General features: G+C 38.4%; 1 protein-coding gene across 25 annotated transcripts in view; it reads left to right on the top strand.

Moving 5' to 3' along the window:
* Positions 1-18,939, top strand: part of CLASP2 (cytoplasmic linker associated protein 2) — a 143,576-nt gene that overhangs the window by 34,954 nt on the left and 89,683 nt on the right. For all 25 annotated transcript variants that reach the window (XM_018075237.2, XM_018075234.2, XM_018075244.2 and 22 more), the window contains exon 7: positions 283-353. In XM_018075237.2, the coding sequence (XP_017930726.2) occupies positions 283-353 (71 nt within the window). The remainder of the gene's footprint in view (positions 1-282; positions 354-18,939) is intronic.

The following is an 18,939-nucleotide window of genomic DNA, read 5'->3' as shown; positions in this document are numbered from 1 at the left end:
CAATATATACTATTATTGAACCTGAACTTTAGGATGTCATATTTAATCATGCTAATAACAATGCTCAATTTTGTTCTTTGCTAAGCTGACTTAGTTTTCTGTGCATTTGTGTGAAGATGCTCAACTAAAGATGAATCCTTTAGGAATTGTTTCTTGATACTCTTAATCTCTTGTATATTCTGTATTACTGCTTTAAATATGCTAATAAGCTGATTTGTTTTTACCAGTAGCCAGTGAGATTTCAAATGCATAAAAATACTTTGTTCTTTTTGTTCTTCGTAGGTTGCAAACAATCTTTACAAAATTTGATGAAGTAAGAAACTCTGGAAATATGATTTTAAGCAGCGTCAGTGGTGAGTATGAAAGACCATATGTTTATAATCACCTTTAGATTAATACAAGATAAATATTTGAATGTTAGGATTATCAACATGAGATGGATGAATAGAAACGTGTAAATGCTGAGAAAATGAGACATTTGGTGAAACAAGCTTATACTGTTTTACTGGAAGTATTTGCTGGACTGCGGTCAGAATACAATTGGAAAAGGTGTTGAAACTGCATGGAAACAAGCAGTGAATATTTAACAAGTTGCAGATGTGCTCAGTAGAGGATAGAAGAATGCTGCAAAGTGTTCATGCACGGGAAAAAAGATCAGATGAACCTTTATCCTATCTTACCGTATGTCTCTAAAACAAAATGGTACTTTACTGATGAGTATGTTTGATACCTTCTCAGTTAAGATGATGCATCATGATTATAATACATGGAGTTTTAAATTATAGAAATAGGTGCCTGCAGCATTCAAAGACACTTAAATGTTGAAATTAAGATTTCATTGAGTTTGAGCTCCTTTTTTTTGGTGTATTTCAAGAAAAGAGAACCTGGTGTGCAGGGAATCCTTGTTGCTTCCTACTGGTTTTCTGATGCAGTTTTTTATAGTATGAAAAAGCAAAACCATCATTCTTTCTTAAAACTATAAATTGAGAAAAGTGTTACATAACAGCGCAACAAGGGAGGTGCAGTGGCAGTGGCTTTAATGTAATTGGTTTTGAAAGCTTTGTTATCTTCTGTAAGGAATCAGTAGATCACAAAATCACAGAATATGCTGAGTTGGAAGGTACCCACAAGGATCATCGAGTTCAACCCTTAGCCCTGCACAGGAGCATCCCTAAGAGTCACACCGTGTGTCTGAGAGGATTGTCCAAATGCTTCTTGAACTCTGGCATGCTTGGTGCGGTGACCACTTCCCTGGGAACCTTGTTCCAGTGCCAAACCACGCTCTGGGTGAAGGAACCTTTCTCTAATATCTAACCTAAATCTCCCCTGACACAACTTCAGGCCATTCCATTGGGTCCTGTCATAGATCTTGTTTTATAGGGGAGGATTTTCTGATGATAATTTTTCATTCAAAGTAACTATGCTGAGGAGACTCTGCTAGATTTAAAAACTGTGACCATGCAAGAGTAGAAATACTTTGAGGGATGCATGTGATTCCTTCATGTACTCAAATATACCCTTTTCATTTTAAATTTTCTCACCCTTTTCTTGTTGGTATGAAAGCAGAAGGGACTGTAGGTTCAAAGGAATGTGTTTTTCTAACCTTTCCTTTGAGGTAGTGAGAATTTCTCTGCTGCATTTTGCTTTGGAATAAAACATTGCTATTCTTCAACACTTAGTTCTCAGGAGAATAGAGAAAGTTACGTGAGGGAATATAAGTGCATTGAAATAATTTAAATATATGAAAATATATTTACAACATTGCTGGACTAGTTAACGTGGCACTTCCGTCCTTTTTGTCTCTATTTCAGAGAGTTAATAAACCTTATTTTTAAGCTGATTTTATCTCGTGTAAGACACAGATATTAATGCTGATCTGTGGCAGTATAAACCATGTTTTGTCTTGTAGGTGGCAATTTCTGTGCAAAGTTACTATGATTCTGTTTTGGTACCACAGACAGAATCCCTCTTAATACGTTGTTCTCAGTATTTTTGCTTGAACCTAGTTCATCTGTTGCTTCCATCTAGGCAGTTTTTCAGTGTTATTGAAAAGGTATTCTTCCATTGTTAGTGCTTTATCTTGGCTTTGTGCTTTATTATTCTCTGAAGGACAATTTGTATTTACTGCTTGCGGTGTAGATTGAAAGTTACTGTTGAACTTCTGTACCTTGTTAGCAACTTTTCTTTCAGGAGCTTTATCCACCATCTCTGGATAAAGGCCAGATTTTAATGTCTAACACATCTGTTACAGTGTTAAGGATTTTTTTTTATTTTTTTTTTAGTGCTTTGGATATTTTGTAGTAGGGTTTGGGAAAGTGGGGGGGAATAGGGTTATGTTTCCAAAGTATGTGTTGGAGGCTGTGTGGAGAGGGCAAAAAACTATTCAACTGGCTTTAATATAATTAAACCTCATAGTGAGCCTTCTTACCAGCAAAAGGAAAGGCTTTTTGCCAGATGGAGTTAACTCTCCCAAGTAAGTTGACTATACTTATGAGGTTCTCTTCAGCATGTGATGGATAGGGAAGGACTTGCTAATATAACTATGGAAAATGTCATCTTCTTCATCGTCCTGACTGACACTGCTGCGGTAGTAAATGTTTGGTATGTTGACCTAGTTTCTGAGAATCCAGAGATGTGACTTAGGATTTTCTTATCAAATAATACTGAAGTCAGATCTTCAGTCTTTTTATTCATTGTGTACTTAGGAGGGAGAAAAAGAATAAAAAAAGAATAAAAACTCAAAGCTCGCAGCTTTAAACAATCTAAATACAAACTGTTTTCAGTAGTATTTTAATAATCAGAACAAATACATATTTAAAAAATATGTTTGTACTAACCTGATTTAATGCTTGAGAGTTCTAGAAACGTTGTGTTGTTTGTAATGCTTTGGTATGTGGGAGAAATACAGGGAGGAGAGGAAAAGCTATCCTACCTGCACTCTTATGCACACTGGTAGATTTAATATCTTATTATCCTCGTGAGTGTGCTAGAGGGGATCTAGCAGGAACAGTCCCTTTAGTCTTGTGTTACCCTCTTCCTTTATTGAATCTGATCCCTGATGGAACTGTAAAGAGGAGGAGGAGGGGAACAAGTTACTATTAGAATTACATCCTCTTGGAGGGTAGATGAGGTGGAAAGCACATTTAAACAAGTATGGGTGGAATAATTTGGGCAGGGTGTAATAAGGAGTTTTAAAAGCCAACAGATGAAAAGACACCATGTCTAACACGGAAACTGAGAAGGAGTCTTAGTGCTTTTGCTTGATAAGAATGACTTTCAGCCTTAAATAATATCCCACTGCTAGCTTGCCTCTCCAACTGACCTTTGTTTTATTTTTTTTTATAATTATTTTCTGGCCATTTTCCTTTACCCTCAGCTGCGGAGAGTAAAACCAGCGATCATTTCTTTAATGTGAATTATGTGAATGAATGAGCTGCTATGTAAACCTTGGGATTTGTTTACATTCATAATGATGTTGCATATTAAGGGAACCATATCAGGATGTTTGTCTGTCAAGCAATGTGCTTAACATGTGCTGCTAGTTTTGTCCTTTCACTCCAGAAGTACATGTAGCCCTCCAAACTGGAGAAGATTCTTTAAAGCACCTCCCCGTTTTCCAGCAAATGAATGTTCATTTCTATGGAAACAGAACTGGCAGCCAATCTCAGTGTTGCAAAAGCACTTGTTTCTGCTGCCTGAAACTTGTAAATACTGTTTTCTCTGAGAGAATTTAAGCAGATTCCTATATCAGGTAGTAGTGTAATTTTTGAGACAGGATATTAAAAGAAAGTAAGGAAATGAATAATATTGAGCTCTCTGCTGTCTTCAGCAGACAGAATGATTTGAGCTGAATATAAACTGTACATCTCTATTCAACCTGGGAAGTTTTTCCATTTTAATGTCTAATGGCTCATAGGGTTGTCTTTACAAACATAAAATGTGACAGGTACGATCCGATACAGATGACGTATCACAGCGTAAGGGAGCTGTGTCGTGGGTGATAAAGATGCAGTTGAGATAAATGTTCTCCTAAAAAAAAAAAAAAGGAAGGGGGCAAATAAAAATCCATAGCACAAGTGTGTATCTGTTTTTCCACATTACGCTATTGTTTTTTATTTCCCTTTGCTGTTTTCTATTTGGAAATATAGTTACTATGGAGACAATGACGACATACTCTAATGGAGCTCACCAGTGCGGCACAACATGAGTTTATATCGTTTGGGAATACTGTGATAGCTGCCATGATTATTTTATGGGGTTTTGAGCTGCATGTATTTCTTTTGCTCACTCAATGCAAGTGGTCAAAATGTAGCCACAGTTTTCAATTTCAGCTGCTATTCTTCCTGGTTTATCATTTTAAATAGGAAAATTTACTGACTGATGAAGCGTAATGGTCAGTTTAAGCCCATTTGGAAGTAAAGGGCCTCATTAGGCTGATTCTTCCACTTTTTTTTTTAAGGAATTTGCATGAGTTTTTGGATTATTACTATGGGGAACAGTGCCCGGCTCCTGCAAATGGAGGTTCTCACACACTGTGTAACTCCATATGCTACAACCTTTCTGAATTTTAAACTTTTCTATGGCCAAGACAAAGTAAACTGGTACTACTTGCTATTCTTTTTTTTTTTTAATCACTTTATTGGATTGCACTCTTTCTACCTTTACTATGTCCCTTAAAAACGTTGATTCGGGAACAAACTGTAATCAGAAGCCCAGGTTTTGGGTGGGGTTTCATTATAATTCCCATAGTGCTGCAAAACACTCCCCAGCATGTGATGCCCACACACCTTTTGGAAAGTGTTTCTCTTCACAGTTTCCGAGGGGGTTTCCAAAAAAAAAAAAGCCTTCCGAAAACTCACGAAAAACCAGACAGCACCTTTCTTCAACGAAACTCCCATCTACTTCCCGCGGATTTATTGTTTTATTTTGTGGTATGTTATGCTTTGATTGATCTCTGTTCTGCCCGTCCTAACCAAGGCTGCTGCTTCTCCTGCTTCCTTTGCCGGGGTGGGGGCAGGAGGGTTAAAGCCTCCCCCTGGGGGGTGGGATGTCACCGTCTCAGGGGTGCGGCCGCGGGGATTTCCCGGCGGCACATGAAGGGCGGGCGCGGGGCGGGGGCGGCCCGGGGGGGCCGGGCGGCGGGCCGGCGCGAGGGTCCCGCGTAAGGCGGGACTGCTATTTGAAGGCGGAGCGGCGGCTGCGGGCGGCGGGATTCCGTCCGGCTGGGAGCCGGGATCCATCCGCTGGCGGATCGGCTGGGAGCCGGGACCCCGCGGCCCGCCCCTCCCGCGGCCGCCGGGCATGATGGCTGTGGGGGACGTGAGTGCGGGAGCGCCCGCTGCCCTTCGGGGGTGCGGGGGGTTCTCTGCGCAGCCCTCTGGAGGCGCGGGGGCCGGGGGAGGTTGGAAATGGCAGGTTGGCATCTCACCCTGGCGGGGTTGTCTTCCGCCGCCGCCGGGCGTTCAGGGATGGAGGGTGAGCGCAGCAGCCGGAGGGTACCGCGGGCACCCAGCGTGGCAACTCCAGCCTTTTCTGAAATTTTAACCATGCCTGGGTTTCTGGAGTGGCCCGTGATCTCAATTATTTACTACTCTGGCGGGTTCCGCTGTGCATTTTTATGTTGGCGTTGTGTTTACCCCTCTCGCCTCAGTGTTACTTATGTTATAGCTACCTCTGCAAGTTAGGGCTGAATTTACTGTACACCGCTTAGTATACAAGCTTGTGTTAATCTGCCCTGTTTTGTGAAGAAATTCATGCTAATTCAGCGTAGCCATAAAAGAAGAGCTTTGCTGCTAGGGCTGGGGATGTATATTTAATAGACAAGGAATGTTACTATGTTTCCTTCACTGCACAGTGTATTGTTACACAAACCAATGGAAAGTAGGTCAGTAAAGCAATTCAGACTATATTGTTGTGTTTTCGTTAAAAACTAGACATATGTTTTACCTTTATAACACCTCCTGGGTTTGCGTGACAGCCAGGTTCTTTGAGCTTAATACCTTGATGACTTTCTATACATGTGTTGTTATTTTCAGAGAAACTTAAGCGTTCATTGGACTTGCAGCAAGTTTAGGGATGTAGTAGGATAGCTGTGCTTTTACAAATGATTATATGTATATATATAGTTTTAAATAACGAGGATGGTCTTATAAAGATCACGGATTAAGGTTAAATCTATTGTCTGAATTGGCTAAAACAGCAGTTGCAAGAGTGCTGAGAGAGACCCTTTCTTAAGGCGTCCTGAAGTGTATGTTTTTCACTTAGTTCTTTCGTATGTTGGAGACTGAAAGAGATAATGAGCATGACTACAGCAGTGAAATTACAGCTGGGCTGTACAGTCTAAATAAAATTCGGGCAGTTCTCTGATGTTTATATTTTTGTTTGTCATTGGGAAGGTGCAAGAGGAGTCGTGGTCTTTGTAGAACTGAATATGTTGTAAGCTCCCTCTTGTTGAGATTTTTTTTTTTCCCTGGAAATGTTTTTCTCTGTCTTTTGTTTGCTTCCTGTGAAGCAACACAGTTCTCCATGGTGTAAACATGGATTGTGGTAACTTGCAGATTAAGGATGCAAGTTGTAGCATGTTAAGAAATAACTGCATTCCCTAGGCAAAGCCATAGGATTTTTGTGGTTCTGTAATGGTCGAGGTTTATAAAGTGAGGGTGGTTGTGGAGCTCTCTTCTGTATAATTTAATTCGTCATTAACAAAGGCACTAAGAACAAAGTACTGTTCAGGCAGTCAGCTGACATTCTGTGTAGGAGCTTTGAGCAATGATGCCAAATACAATTAACAGTGTGTAGGATGATTATGTAGCTGTTGGTCTCTCTTAAAACTACTGCTTACCACATTTACGAGGAATTCAGTCTTCTGATGTTATGTTATGAAACTGCTAGGGAAAACAAAACCTTAGTTACTATTAAGAAAACTTTTTGATCTTTTTTTCTAATTTAATTAAGGTTTACTGCCATTCTGTACATCCTCCTTATATACGCAACATAATGTTTTAAGGTTAGTGATTCTGCAGCCTTTGAAAAATGTCTTTTCTTGACAAAATGTCACTTCATTGTGTCCAATATGTATGTTAAATTTGATATTTTTAAGACTAGGCTGAAGGCATTGTGCATATACTTCAGAGAACAGATTTTTTTTACTTGTCTTACTTGGTTTGCTCGTTTAATCAGCTTAGATGTGTTAAAAAATTGCAGAGTATGCTTGGACATGTGATACAGAGGTGGTAATTTCAACATTCTATCTTGAATGCAAGATACTGGCTTATTGGAACCTTTTGGATTTTTTTCAGTTTTCTTGAGCACAAGCAGAAATGTAAATAAAACATGGTGCTTAACAGTTGAATCTTAATCTGATTTCTCAAGTGAAGATTAAAGGGAAGAGACAGATTTTCTGTTTGCCCCCATCTCAACTGTCTCAAGCTCTCCAAGCTTTTGTTAGAAGAATGTAGAGGGGAAAAAAAAAATAATACCGTGCTTGTGGCCCAGCAAACAAATGGACCGTAACTTCTACTGTACTGAATGTGTGCCAGTGGGAAAGCATGCGCTGTCTCAGTCTTAAAGGCATTTCGCAGACTTGTGTGACTGCCTTGTCTGTGTTTGACCTGCAAGTTGTGTTCTTAGGCTGCTGAGGAAGACCAGCCAGGAACTGCTCCTTGCTCTGGTTTCCTTGTTCCTTGGAGAGGATAATGCATTTCTGCCATGATCCGCTGGTAACCAGATTAGGCTGTTTAGGAGGTGGCTGACAGAATTGCAGGGCGGCACATCGCATTGTGCCTTCTCTTCAGGGTTTGTAATTCAGCAGCTTCCAACAGTGTTTCCTCACCTTGTTGACACCTGTGCTGTTAGTCTGTTATTTCATAGGTTAGGGACCGCTTTGATCCCAGTTGAACAAGGTTATTAGGATAAGAACAAAATCATCTGCCTAAAACTACAAACGGCCTTGTAGGGAAGATTAGACATAGGTTTTCTTAAGATGCACTAAACATATTGCACTACCAGACATAAGGTATTTGAGGGCTATCTAAAAGCATATAATCAGCTTTGTAAGAGGACATATTTGGTGCAGACATTTGCTGCGCTAGTATATACTAAGTATGCTATTTTTATTATATAATAAGCACATCTTTATTTATTAGTGTATTTTTATGTAAATGGCGAACAGCGTAATGACGTTGCGTGACTTGTCAGATTTCATATGATAAAACGTATGTGACTGGTTTATGAATAGAAATTATCCTTCTATCTTAGTACATATGCATATCAAATTATGGGTTTTGTCTTCTTGCAAAGTGCTTCATTAATGTATGTATAGTCCTAGAGCACGAGAACAATTACCTTTCATTCCCTGATGTTCTTCTGAGGGAAGGCTGTCTTCCTAAGTCTTTAATCTGATTAGTAGTTTCTGTGAAGTGTGGGTGCTGTACAGCTTTAATACTTTACTTTTGACTGAAAAAGAGATTGGACATATATTAAATGTACAGAGGCTACAGTGATGTTTGAGACATTAGCTTGATTTAAAAGGTATATATGTGATTGTAGTACATAAGGATTTCTGAGGTGTATTTCTGATTTTTCCTTTCCTTTTGGTAGGAGGCTTTTTAAACCAACAGAGTCCTGTGAGTGATGATAATCAAGCAATTACTACACTGGCCTAGAAATTGGTCGGGCTGTAACTGTGTGCTTTGTACCATTGAGAGCTGTCTCCTGGAGGTGGGAATATAGATGGCAGCAGAAGTTTGTTCCTCTTTCTGTTCTTGTTTGGGCCTGTGTTTTTTTAGTGTGCTGACTGTGCCTGCACTGGCTCCTTTTCCTGTCATTGCTCCCCACCACTCCTCTTCCGTTATTAGCAGTTGTTGGGCACATTGGTTCAGGAAACGTCTTTACTCACTGTGCCTGGAAGAGAGAGGACAGATACTGTGAGCTGGAATTCGATTGCTGTTCCCGACCAAACCAGTGCAAAGCTTTTTTTCACAGTAAGGTCATATGCTACTCCCAGTGATTAACATAGATTCTGACTAGTGTTTTGTCTATAAAGTGCACGTACCGTTGCTAATAGCAGTAAAAGAACAGTGGAACAGTGAAACAACTGAGTGGGAGAGGGAGGGAATGTGTAAACAAGCCAAAGGCTATATATGAAAAGACACAGTTTCTACTCAGAGGATGGATGAATACAGCAAGGTTCAAGACTGATGTGAATAAAAAAGTAATTCAAGGGAGAAGTATGCAACTCAGAGCTTTTTTTTTTTTTTGCTTAAAAAAGCTGCAGACATGACAAAGCACAGTTATTTTCTCAAAAGAAGCATAGATTCTACTGTGATAAGTGCGCTTTTATATATATATATTCTAGAGTAATAGCTACAAGTAAGCTTCGTCTTTCTGTTTCTAAATGACATTTTTAAAGTGTTAAGGACTATTTTGGTGTTCAGTTCCAGGGAACTTGGTAGTGATGCTAGTGGTAGTTGTTTTCACTAAATATGAAATATGAATCCACTAAAAAGATGTCCAGGTATGTTTAATCTATTGTCCGAAAGTGTTGGTTGGTTGTAGTGTTGGAGTCTGTTTCCATTAGTTTTTAAGAACAAGTTACATAATTTAAAAATTCCTTTGGTGTTATCAGTTTGTATCTGCATATTTTTGATTAATCTAGACTATTGCTAATATTGCATGGGTGTTGGTTGGGTTTTTTTATTATTTTGATTTTTAAAAGGGTGCATTTTGAAAAACGACATTAGAATTGCCGACAGCCACAGGAGAAACTTAAAGCCTACTGAGGATTTTCTTTGAAAGATGTTACAAGAATCTTCCACTTGACTAATTGGATATTTGCCTTGCAGGGTTTATTTTCATCTTTGTTATCTATGAAATATGAGGAGTATTTCCTTATTGTTGCATGTTATTTTTAATAAAGTCTTCCTGTAATAAATACTGATGAGCAAGTAAACTATAACTGGATCATTTCAGACACCTGTCTGAAATGCCTTCAGATGTGAAGGTTCTTTCATAGTACTGACCTGAATAAGAAATTCCTCTGTATATTGTATTTATAAAAGTATTCTTAGTTTTTAAAGAATTGTGGTTTAGAGTTTGTGTGTTCTTTCCTTGCCCAATTTCTTCATCAAAATACGCTTTGGTAGCTCCCTAGCTATATCGCAGGCACTTCAGATTTTCCAGGTGGGATGTGAGTTTTTTAGCTTCTGGGATGCTGGTGGATGAGAGGCTAGACATGAGCTGGCAGCCCAGAAAGCCAATTGTGTCCTGAGCTGCATCAAAAGCAGTGTGACCAGCAGGTTGAGGGAGCTGATTCTGAGCCTCTACTCAGCTCTGGTGAGACCCTACCGGGAGTGCTGTGTCCAGCTCTCTGGTCCCCAGCATAGGAAGGACCTGGACCTGTTGGAGCAAGTCCAGAGGAGGCCACAAAGATGATCCTATGAAAGCAGGCTGATAGAGTTGGGATTGTTCAGCCTAGAGAAGAGGAGGCTCCAGGGAGACCTTGTAGCACCTTCCAGTACTTAAAAGAGGACCTACATGAGAGCTGGAGAGGGACTTTTTACAAGGGTCTGGGGTGATAAGACAAGGAAGAATGGCTTTAAGCTGAAAAGGGGTACATCTAGACAAGATCTGAGGAGGAAATTCTTTACTATGAGGGTGGTGAGGCACTGGAACAGGTTGCCCAGAGGAGTTGTGGAAATGCCATCCCTGGAGGTGTTCACGGACAGATTGGATGGGGCTCTGAGCAACCTGGTCTAGGGAAAGGTGGCCCTGCCTATGGCAGGGCGGCTGGAACTTGATGATCTTTAAGGTCCCTTCTGACCCAAACCATTCTATGGTTCTTTGGGGAAAAGTCCAGTTTAAGAAGAGTTTGTCCTCTTAAAACCACCAGTTTTATCACCTGTAAGTGAAATGGCAGCATTGAGAGTAAAATAAAGATAATTTGCCATATTTTCCTCATCTCCACTTCTGAATACATGAGGTAGAGATCAAGCTGGTTAGTGTGCTGAAAGGCCATTTACAACTCCTTTCATTCTGTGATGTGGTGTACACGTTTTCATGTGCAGATATTAATATTTTAATTCCTGAACTGCATGGACCTAAAATTCAGAAAAATAAATCTCTGTACGTTTTATCTGCTGTGTGTTCATATTAGACTTTCTCCTTCTAGGACCTGTGTTTTATTTGTCAGTCTGCCTTGCCATTTTATATTTTCAACATGCAAATTGAGTTGAATATGCAGAAGTTGGCCACACTAAAGCATAATGCAAACATTACTACTAAAATGGTCTCTCTGATGACAGAATTAAATTTATCACTGTCAGCCTCTAGTAGTAAATCACAGTTTAAGCTCACTGTTTGTAAACCTTCCTGTTAATATTATATGATATACGTCACATGGCCCTTCGTGATGACATATGTTTGTGATATATGTTAAACATGAATGAACATGGTATTTATATCTGCCTCTCTTACCCTTGCTGTGATATAATTGGTAATTTAAAAATTCAAATCATTAAACTCAGGTGTTTCTGTGTGACTGTATTAAGTACTGGAAATGTCATGGATGGATATCTGTTTGACTGACTTAGCTGCAAATACTAATATGGTGGTCCTTTTTCTCACTCTTCTCCTCTTAAATGCATCAGTAGTCTATTCATATTGTTGCAATTTATGGATAGTGGTTTCTAAATATAATGTGTTTTTGTGATAAATACATTGGTTTTAAAATAGGTCATTAGATTCACTGGAGAAAATGCTGGTGCTGTTGAGAGTAGATAATTGATGTACAAGCAAAGGGAATTTGTGAAAAAAGAAATAAAATGACTTCTGGAGCTGAGATGATGAAGACACTAATGAAACCAGGCCTATTGAGCAAAGACTAGCTGTTGGCTTACAGAATATTTTAAATGTGAATAGTGGAGTTTGTACTTCAAGAAGATATTTGAAGTGGTAGGTTTTTTAGAAGGCAACAAGCAACAGAGTGAAGTGTTAGGCCACAAATGAGGTCTGAATTCAGATGGACGACAACAGTTCAATAAACCATCACTTTTGATAGGAATTATGAGTCTTTTGTGTGTGAACTGGCTCACAAATTACCCAGGCATGAAGTAAAAACTCTCTTCAAGCCTTTTCTTTTTTATTTTTTTTTCTTTTGTTATCACTGTTTTAAGTGAACTGCCTCCTTTCATTTTAATGAGTGTCTGGATAGGGAGACTCTCTAGGGGAGTACTCATTCATTTACTAGAAATCTTGATTGCTTCAGAAGTTACTGCCCTTCTCAGCTTTAATTCTGACATTTTATAGTGCAAACATCTGTGCTGTGTTAGACATATTTTACTTTGTGCTAAAACAGAGGAGAATCCCATCGGTTTCTATGTTACACTGCTAAATCAACCTATAATGTGTTTAAATTGTCAGAAATTTTCAGTTTTTAACTTCTTCTGTGAGGCATACCTGTGTCCTTACTAGACCTTTTTTCCTTTCCCCTGCCCAAAAAACACATGACTTGTTAACATTTCAGCATTGGATATAGTGCAGGGAGGCCCAAATAGCATGGCCTAAAGCAATAATATGGTATAGATGTTGAAGAACAGTAACAGTATGTGTTTTATTATAAATCTTGAAATTTAGTCTTGTATCCTGTTTTAGGTGTTCCTTGTCATGAATTCTGGAGAACCTGATTGTCTTTCCCCTTTTTACTGATAAAATTGTACTTTGCTAATAGATTATAGACTATTAGATGTTGATTTAAAAGGCTGTTGAACGTGCCTGAGAAAAGTTGTAAGTAAAGTGAAACTGATGATTTTTAAAATACGGTAATAATATTGACTGCATCTTCAGTTTTCAGTAGGTTGCACTGAGTAACATTTGGGACATGTATAAAAAAGGAAAGTCCTATTGCAAGAATTTAAAACTGACTAAATTATTTGTTTATTAATTTAATCAAATTTAGCTGAACTACAAAAATAATTTTACAGATGCTATAAAAGTAAAAAAATATGGCAAGATTTGCAGAAACGATCTTAAAATTTAATAGGTAAAAAGTAGAAAATTACTTATGTTTACAGGAGATATTCTAGAGCTAGAAATGGAAATGAAGCTTTAATTAGGAGCAAAATTAGCTCAGTTGCTTATTTTGGCTTATTGCAGCTTTATTTGAAACCTGTAGTTAAGTCTTGTCTTTCGTCCAGACAATAGTAAGATGAACCGTAAGAGTAGCTTTACTTTGGGGTTAGGAAAATAATACGGGGATATGTTATATTTTTTCTGAATTAAATCTTTTCTGAACATATTCCTTCATGAAACTATGGAACAAAATGGATAAATTATTAGTGTCATTAGCAGAGGTCTGTATTAAATGTGGATAATTATTGTGGCATATGCCATTGCCGCTCCTGAATAAGTCTGTCAGGTTTAGTGTCTATTTTCCAGTTTTCCCTTCTTCTCTTTTGCTCTGTTAACTGAGAATCGTGTTTTAAAAAAAAAGGCCAAACACACAAACTAGAACCAAAAAACCCAAAAGCACATCTGGTATGAACCTCTCTCAGTGTGCTGTAGCAGATTGATGGAATATAGCAGAGCTGTGTTCTGCTTTGCTTGTTGAAAAGTTAGGGCAACTTTATCAGAATTTAAGATTGGATCAACAGCAAATTTTAACTGATAAATATTTACCTTATTCCTGTTACTGACTCTTGCTCTCCTTACTAAGGGAGCCTTTTTTATTCTTTTTGTTCCCTGGAACTACCTGAAAAAATAACATGTGAAGGAATACGTTTGGCTTTAGTACATTGGGGGATTTTTGAACAAAGTTTTGTTATTTAGCAACTGTTCTCTGGTATTTTTTATTTCCCCTAACCCCTGTGAGGTTACTGTCAAAAAAGGAGTCTCTTGTGGTAAGAGTTTGAGATTTTGCTGATGAGCATCAGAATATATTGCACAGAACAAGAGAACCACTTGCCAGCAGTGAATCATTGGTACAGTTGCCTCCTTCAGGAATGCAAAGAGAAACGGAGGAGGTAACATGAGGTGAAGTTAAATACATCGGGAAGTGGCCTTGTGTTACTTCTGTGCCTAAAGTGTTGACTCCTAAAGGTTCATGCTCTGTTGTTGAGGGAAGCAGGTTTTTGTTTGTGAATGACAATTTGTCTCCTAATGGTTCAGTATCCCTCTGCCTGCTGTGGCACAGGGAGAATGCCCAGGAATCATGACTTTATGGTAGATCTAAAGCATCTTTGGTGTGATCCATCTGTCCAGCCATAGGTGTCTTGAGGTACCTTGCAGTATTCACAGTAGCCGTGTGGAGCAAAGAGGCGTGACACGAGACTGGCAAGAGATCTGTGGCCTTCTGGAATGTCAGCTGGCCACCAGACAGGATACCCAGGACTGTCTAAACTGGTTTTAGATGACTGTGCTTAGGCAAATGAATCCTATCCTTTGTGTTAGGACAAACAGATTTGGACTGTATGGAATGCCTGATGTGTAAGGGATAAAATGCTCACTAAATGACGTGGGACATTGGCTTGAAGTATGGATTAGGAGGATCAACTAACTTGATGCATGTGTAGTGCTTGCGGCTTCATTTTCATGCTTGACAGAAATTGTTGTAGGCCGTACCAGTTCATCTGGAATTGAGCTAATGATCCAGTCCCAGATGTTCCAAGTAATTGATGCAGTCTATGTTTGTAAGTCACTGAAGGGGGACTGGCAGTCAGTGTCTTGGTAGGCACAGAGTGTGGGATGACTTGGAAAATCTAAGGAGTTTATGTACTCACCACTGTTTTGCTTGGGCAGGATTTTGCAGTTGTCATCATAAACAGTTTGTGGTGTGAAAGAGGAACTGTTAGCACTAGTTCAAAACCACTTCGTATCTATTAGCAGTACTTGGAACCAAAAGGCATACAGAAAGGGCATGTTTTTAAGAAAAGCAGTTAAAAACTAGTTTTATTAAATATATAAATATTAAATATGCTGTGTTGTCTGGTTTGACTAATTATCAATCTACAATGAAATGCTACAAGTTGGTATTTACAACTCCAGGGGTGTTAGATGCGTAAGATGTTGCTTCTGATAACAGTATCAAGATTTGCCTTTACTTTAGTTCAGTGTTACTGCAGGGGATCCAGTTTTTTCCCTCTACGGTGTTACTTGGGGATCTGCTTTAAGGTCAGTTAACTTCTGATTTGCTGCTGCTGAGTAGCACAGGTAGAATATAGATCTTGTATTTGGAAAGTGGTGTCGGTGATACTGTGTTTCTTTCTTCTGTTACTATGACTTACAAAATGTTAGCTGTTAAGAGTCAGGTTAATTCTATGAATTAGAGGCTTGAGTTGCATTTTTCTCTGGATATGACAAGCTCTAGATTTCTCTCTAGAATCTCCTCACTGGATACATCTGTAATTATCCTTACTACTCTATAGCCAAATCACAGTAAATAGATTGTTTTGAAGTTTTAAATATTGGTAGTACTAGAATGTTCTTTGAGTATCAAGTTTTATTGTGTTTGTCCTTTGATCTCTCCAAATACTTTGGAAAACATACACTACATAGTTGTGATCTGGCCCCCAAGAGTAATGCTACAAGGCACGAAGATAGCACATGTATTCTGTTTATTTTTAGTTCAAATTGTGTTGTTTGTTTCGTAAGAATTTCAGTATTTAAACCTTTGCCGTAGTTCAGAGTTTTAGTCTTCCTGGATTTAATCTTAGAATAACTTTGAATAAACCCCAAGTTTTGAAAGTGTGGTACACTCTAGCTTCTGTTGTGCCCTGCAGGTTGGTGTGGTGGGTCTTTTACTGGAAAAGTTCCTTTGACAACTCTTGAAATGTTTTGTAGGAATGCACAGCAGTTCATTGATACCAGTTCACTTGCTGCGTTATACCTACAGAATGCTCCTCTGTGGTACAGATCTCTGCCTTCCATTAGAAGAGAAGACTTCTGATGCTCAGACATTGAGTCTTGTGTTTGTAGCTTTCTGAAGATAATGAACAATCTTTTCTTGAATTTTTTTTTTCCTGAAGTTGTTCATCTGAAAGAGAACTTGCACCAGAGTGAGAGCATCTGTTGCTCATCAGGCTGCTTCAGCAGCTTTTGGCAGTACTAGATTCCAAGTTCTTCTCGTTATGGTGCGCTTACCTCCAAAACTCTTCATACTCAATATGATTTAAAGTCAACTGAGTACAAGAACAGTGTTGTGAGATTTAACTGAGGCTCAGTGTCTTTCATTTATTGTGTTTTTCCTTTGAGATGTTCCGTGTGTTACTAGCAATTCATACAGCTTTTTATTTTTAGTACCTTGCAGCTTTGTTGTAAAATGCTGTTTGGTTAGTGCTTTCTCAGCTGTCAGATGTATTTGCATATGTAAAATCTGATACTCTGAAAGTGTTAGGCCTTTAAAATTACCTGGAATGAAAATTTATCTAGCCATTCTAGAATGGAAAAAGTTTGCATCCTTCAGATAGCTTTGTTTCGAAATAGCAATTACATTTAGGCTTCTGTGACTTCTGTTGTAGAAATCTATTTTGTTTGTAGACAGCGTAAAACCAGCAGTGCCATCACAGTTTGATACTGACGGTACAACCATCATTGTGTTCTGCATGTTGACAGTCAGGAGCTCCATCCCTGGTCCTTTTGGCCAGCCAAAGGCACATAGTAAACACGTTTGGCTCAGCTGGAATTGCACCTTGATTATACCCTGTGGAGCAGCAGTTAAAACTCAAGCTGGGGCTCTCCATGCTGAAGTACATGGAAATGCTTTTATGAGAGCTACAAACCGAGTGTATCATTGCAGATGAGTGAGAGCGCATGGGAAGCACATCGTACAGGAAGCAAATAAAATGCTTTGGTGTCATGAAGTGCTATAAACACAAACCTCAGGTTTCAGATTTTCACAAACACCGTTGAGCGTATTTCTAGAAACGGAGTGTCCCTGAAGTTCACTCGGGATTTTGATGTTAAATCCTAAGGTAAAAAAAGGGTAAAGACCTAAAAGGGTGAGGGAAACCTCTGGTTTCTTTAAGAGATGGTACAGAATTTTCCTGCTTATGTTTATTTAAAAACAAACCAACCCAAACCAAAAGAAACTCAGCTACATTATCACTTTAGCCTTAATAGAATTAAAACAGATAATTTTCAGCCATTAATTTTATATGCTTATGGTTCTGTGCTATTATTTTGGAACACTTAAAAGTAACTGTACCACAGTTTTTAATTTATTTTAACATAAACCATGAAAAGTCCAGTTAAGAATGCCCATGTATCAGTGGTTAAGATAGTTCGGTGTATCTCAAAAATAAAAGTGGGAATTTATTTTAAAAGCTGGGTTTCATGTGGACTGAAAAATTATGAAACTGTTTCATAGTGTAGGTTTTTAATTCAGTGTTAATAATGTTTTAAATGTATGAAAAAAATACATTCTTTAACTAGGCAAAGTAATTTGACAGTATTCCCAAGAACATTATTTAATATATCGTCCTCTAATGTACGCAACAGGTCAATACCTGGAAATACTTGCCTTTGCATTTTTTCTGAAACTCTGTTTGCACATTTTGGGGTTAAGCAGTAACTTCTACAATTCCCCATCTTTAGTATGCCTTCATAATGAACAGTTTGGTAAAAATGGAAAGTCCCAAAGTACACTGTTGTTTGGGTTTGTTTAGATTTTTCTTCATTAGGAGGTTTTGCATAAGTGAGCAAATGCTTACTTTCTATTTTTGAGATTGTGTTGCAAATAACTTTATTGTTTCAAAGGCCTGTGGTGCAATATTTGTTTATCAGTGCTGCATTGTAGAGCTGTTGGGTAGTAATATGAAAGTCTTGCCTGTTTCTTCATCAGATTTGAAATGCAGCAACAAAACCATTTTTATTTGAAAAGTGTGTTTTCATTTTTAGTCAGTTTTCATGATTCCATACTCATGTGTCAGTGTTGATCTGTTCACTCTGTTTAAAAATCTGCAAGATATTTCTTAATGCTATTTTAAAATTACCTGTAATGCTGCAGGTATCCTAGATATTAACCATTGCTGTTTATCCTTTTATTATGGTGTTTAGCTCAGTGCACTTAATGTGGCATTTGGATCAGTGGTTTTCCTTGCTCAAAAATCTTGATGTCTGGTTCTATTTAAGATACTGAGAGTAAAAGCATCAGGAATCAAAATGTATTCTGGCTCACCCGTATGCTGAGCGGGAGTGCTGTTTCCATGGCAACTCACAGGACACTGAGGGGGAAGGCTGATGCCTTTTCCCGATTCGGGAGAGTTTACAGATCCAAACACAATTATTCTTAGCATGATTCTCTTAAAAATGAGTGTTTTTAGGAGAAAAGGAAATAACGTTAATGAAAATTGTTCATATACATCCATATGTTTCTTGTGGTGGCTTGTTCCTTTAATCATGGAGATTCGTTAGTGCTAACACAGCTTTTGGCAAATGCTAATAAAATGTACTAATTATAGCAGCAGTGATCTTGGACACCTTAAATGAAGGGTGTTCCAGCATTCGATGGTGCTGCAAATGCTGCTGGACAAAACCTTGCTGTACCCTTTTAATGCAGGCTGAGTTCCTCTGGGAGGCTATATTGTTAAATATAGTTGACATTTCACTGGGAACAAGTTCTGAATAAGCAAAGGGTAAACAGTGACCATTCCAGAGATGATAAAGCTTTGCCATTAATTTTAGTTTTCTTTTAGAAATGGCAGGTTTTAGAGCAGGTAATATGCTAAATTGGTCTTTCATTACTGTAATGCAGCTGTGTCTCAGCCTCGCCCATTTTATTTATTGTAGGAACCATGGACTGATACATTTTCTGTGCTCAAGCTTATAGATAAATCCTTCTTCCCTTAGTGGGTTGAGAAAACCACTTACCTTCTACTGTTGGAATATGTTGGGGTTTTTTTAAGGCAAAATATTTTGTATTGAGACTGTTTAGTCACTAGAGATGAATTT

This window comes from Manacus vitellinus, unplaced genomic scaffold (genome assembly GCF_001715985.3).
Source record: "Manacus vitellinus isolate BGI_N305 unplaced genomic scaffold, ASM171598v3 scaffold_3_pilon, whole genome shotgun sequence".
Lineage (NCBI taxonomy): Eukaryota > Metazoa > Chordata > Aves > Passeriformes > Pipridae > Manacus > Manacus vitellinus.
Note: the sequence above shows the minus strand (reverse complement) of the source record. Positions and strands in the feature narration are given on the sequence as shown.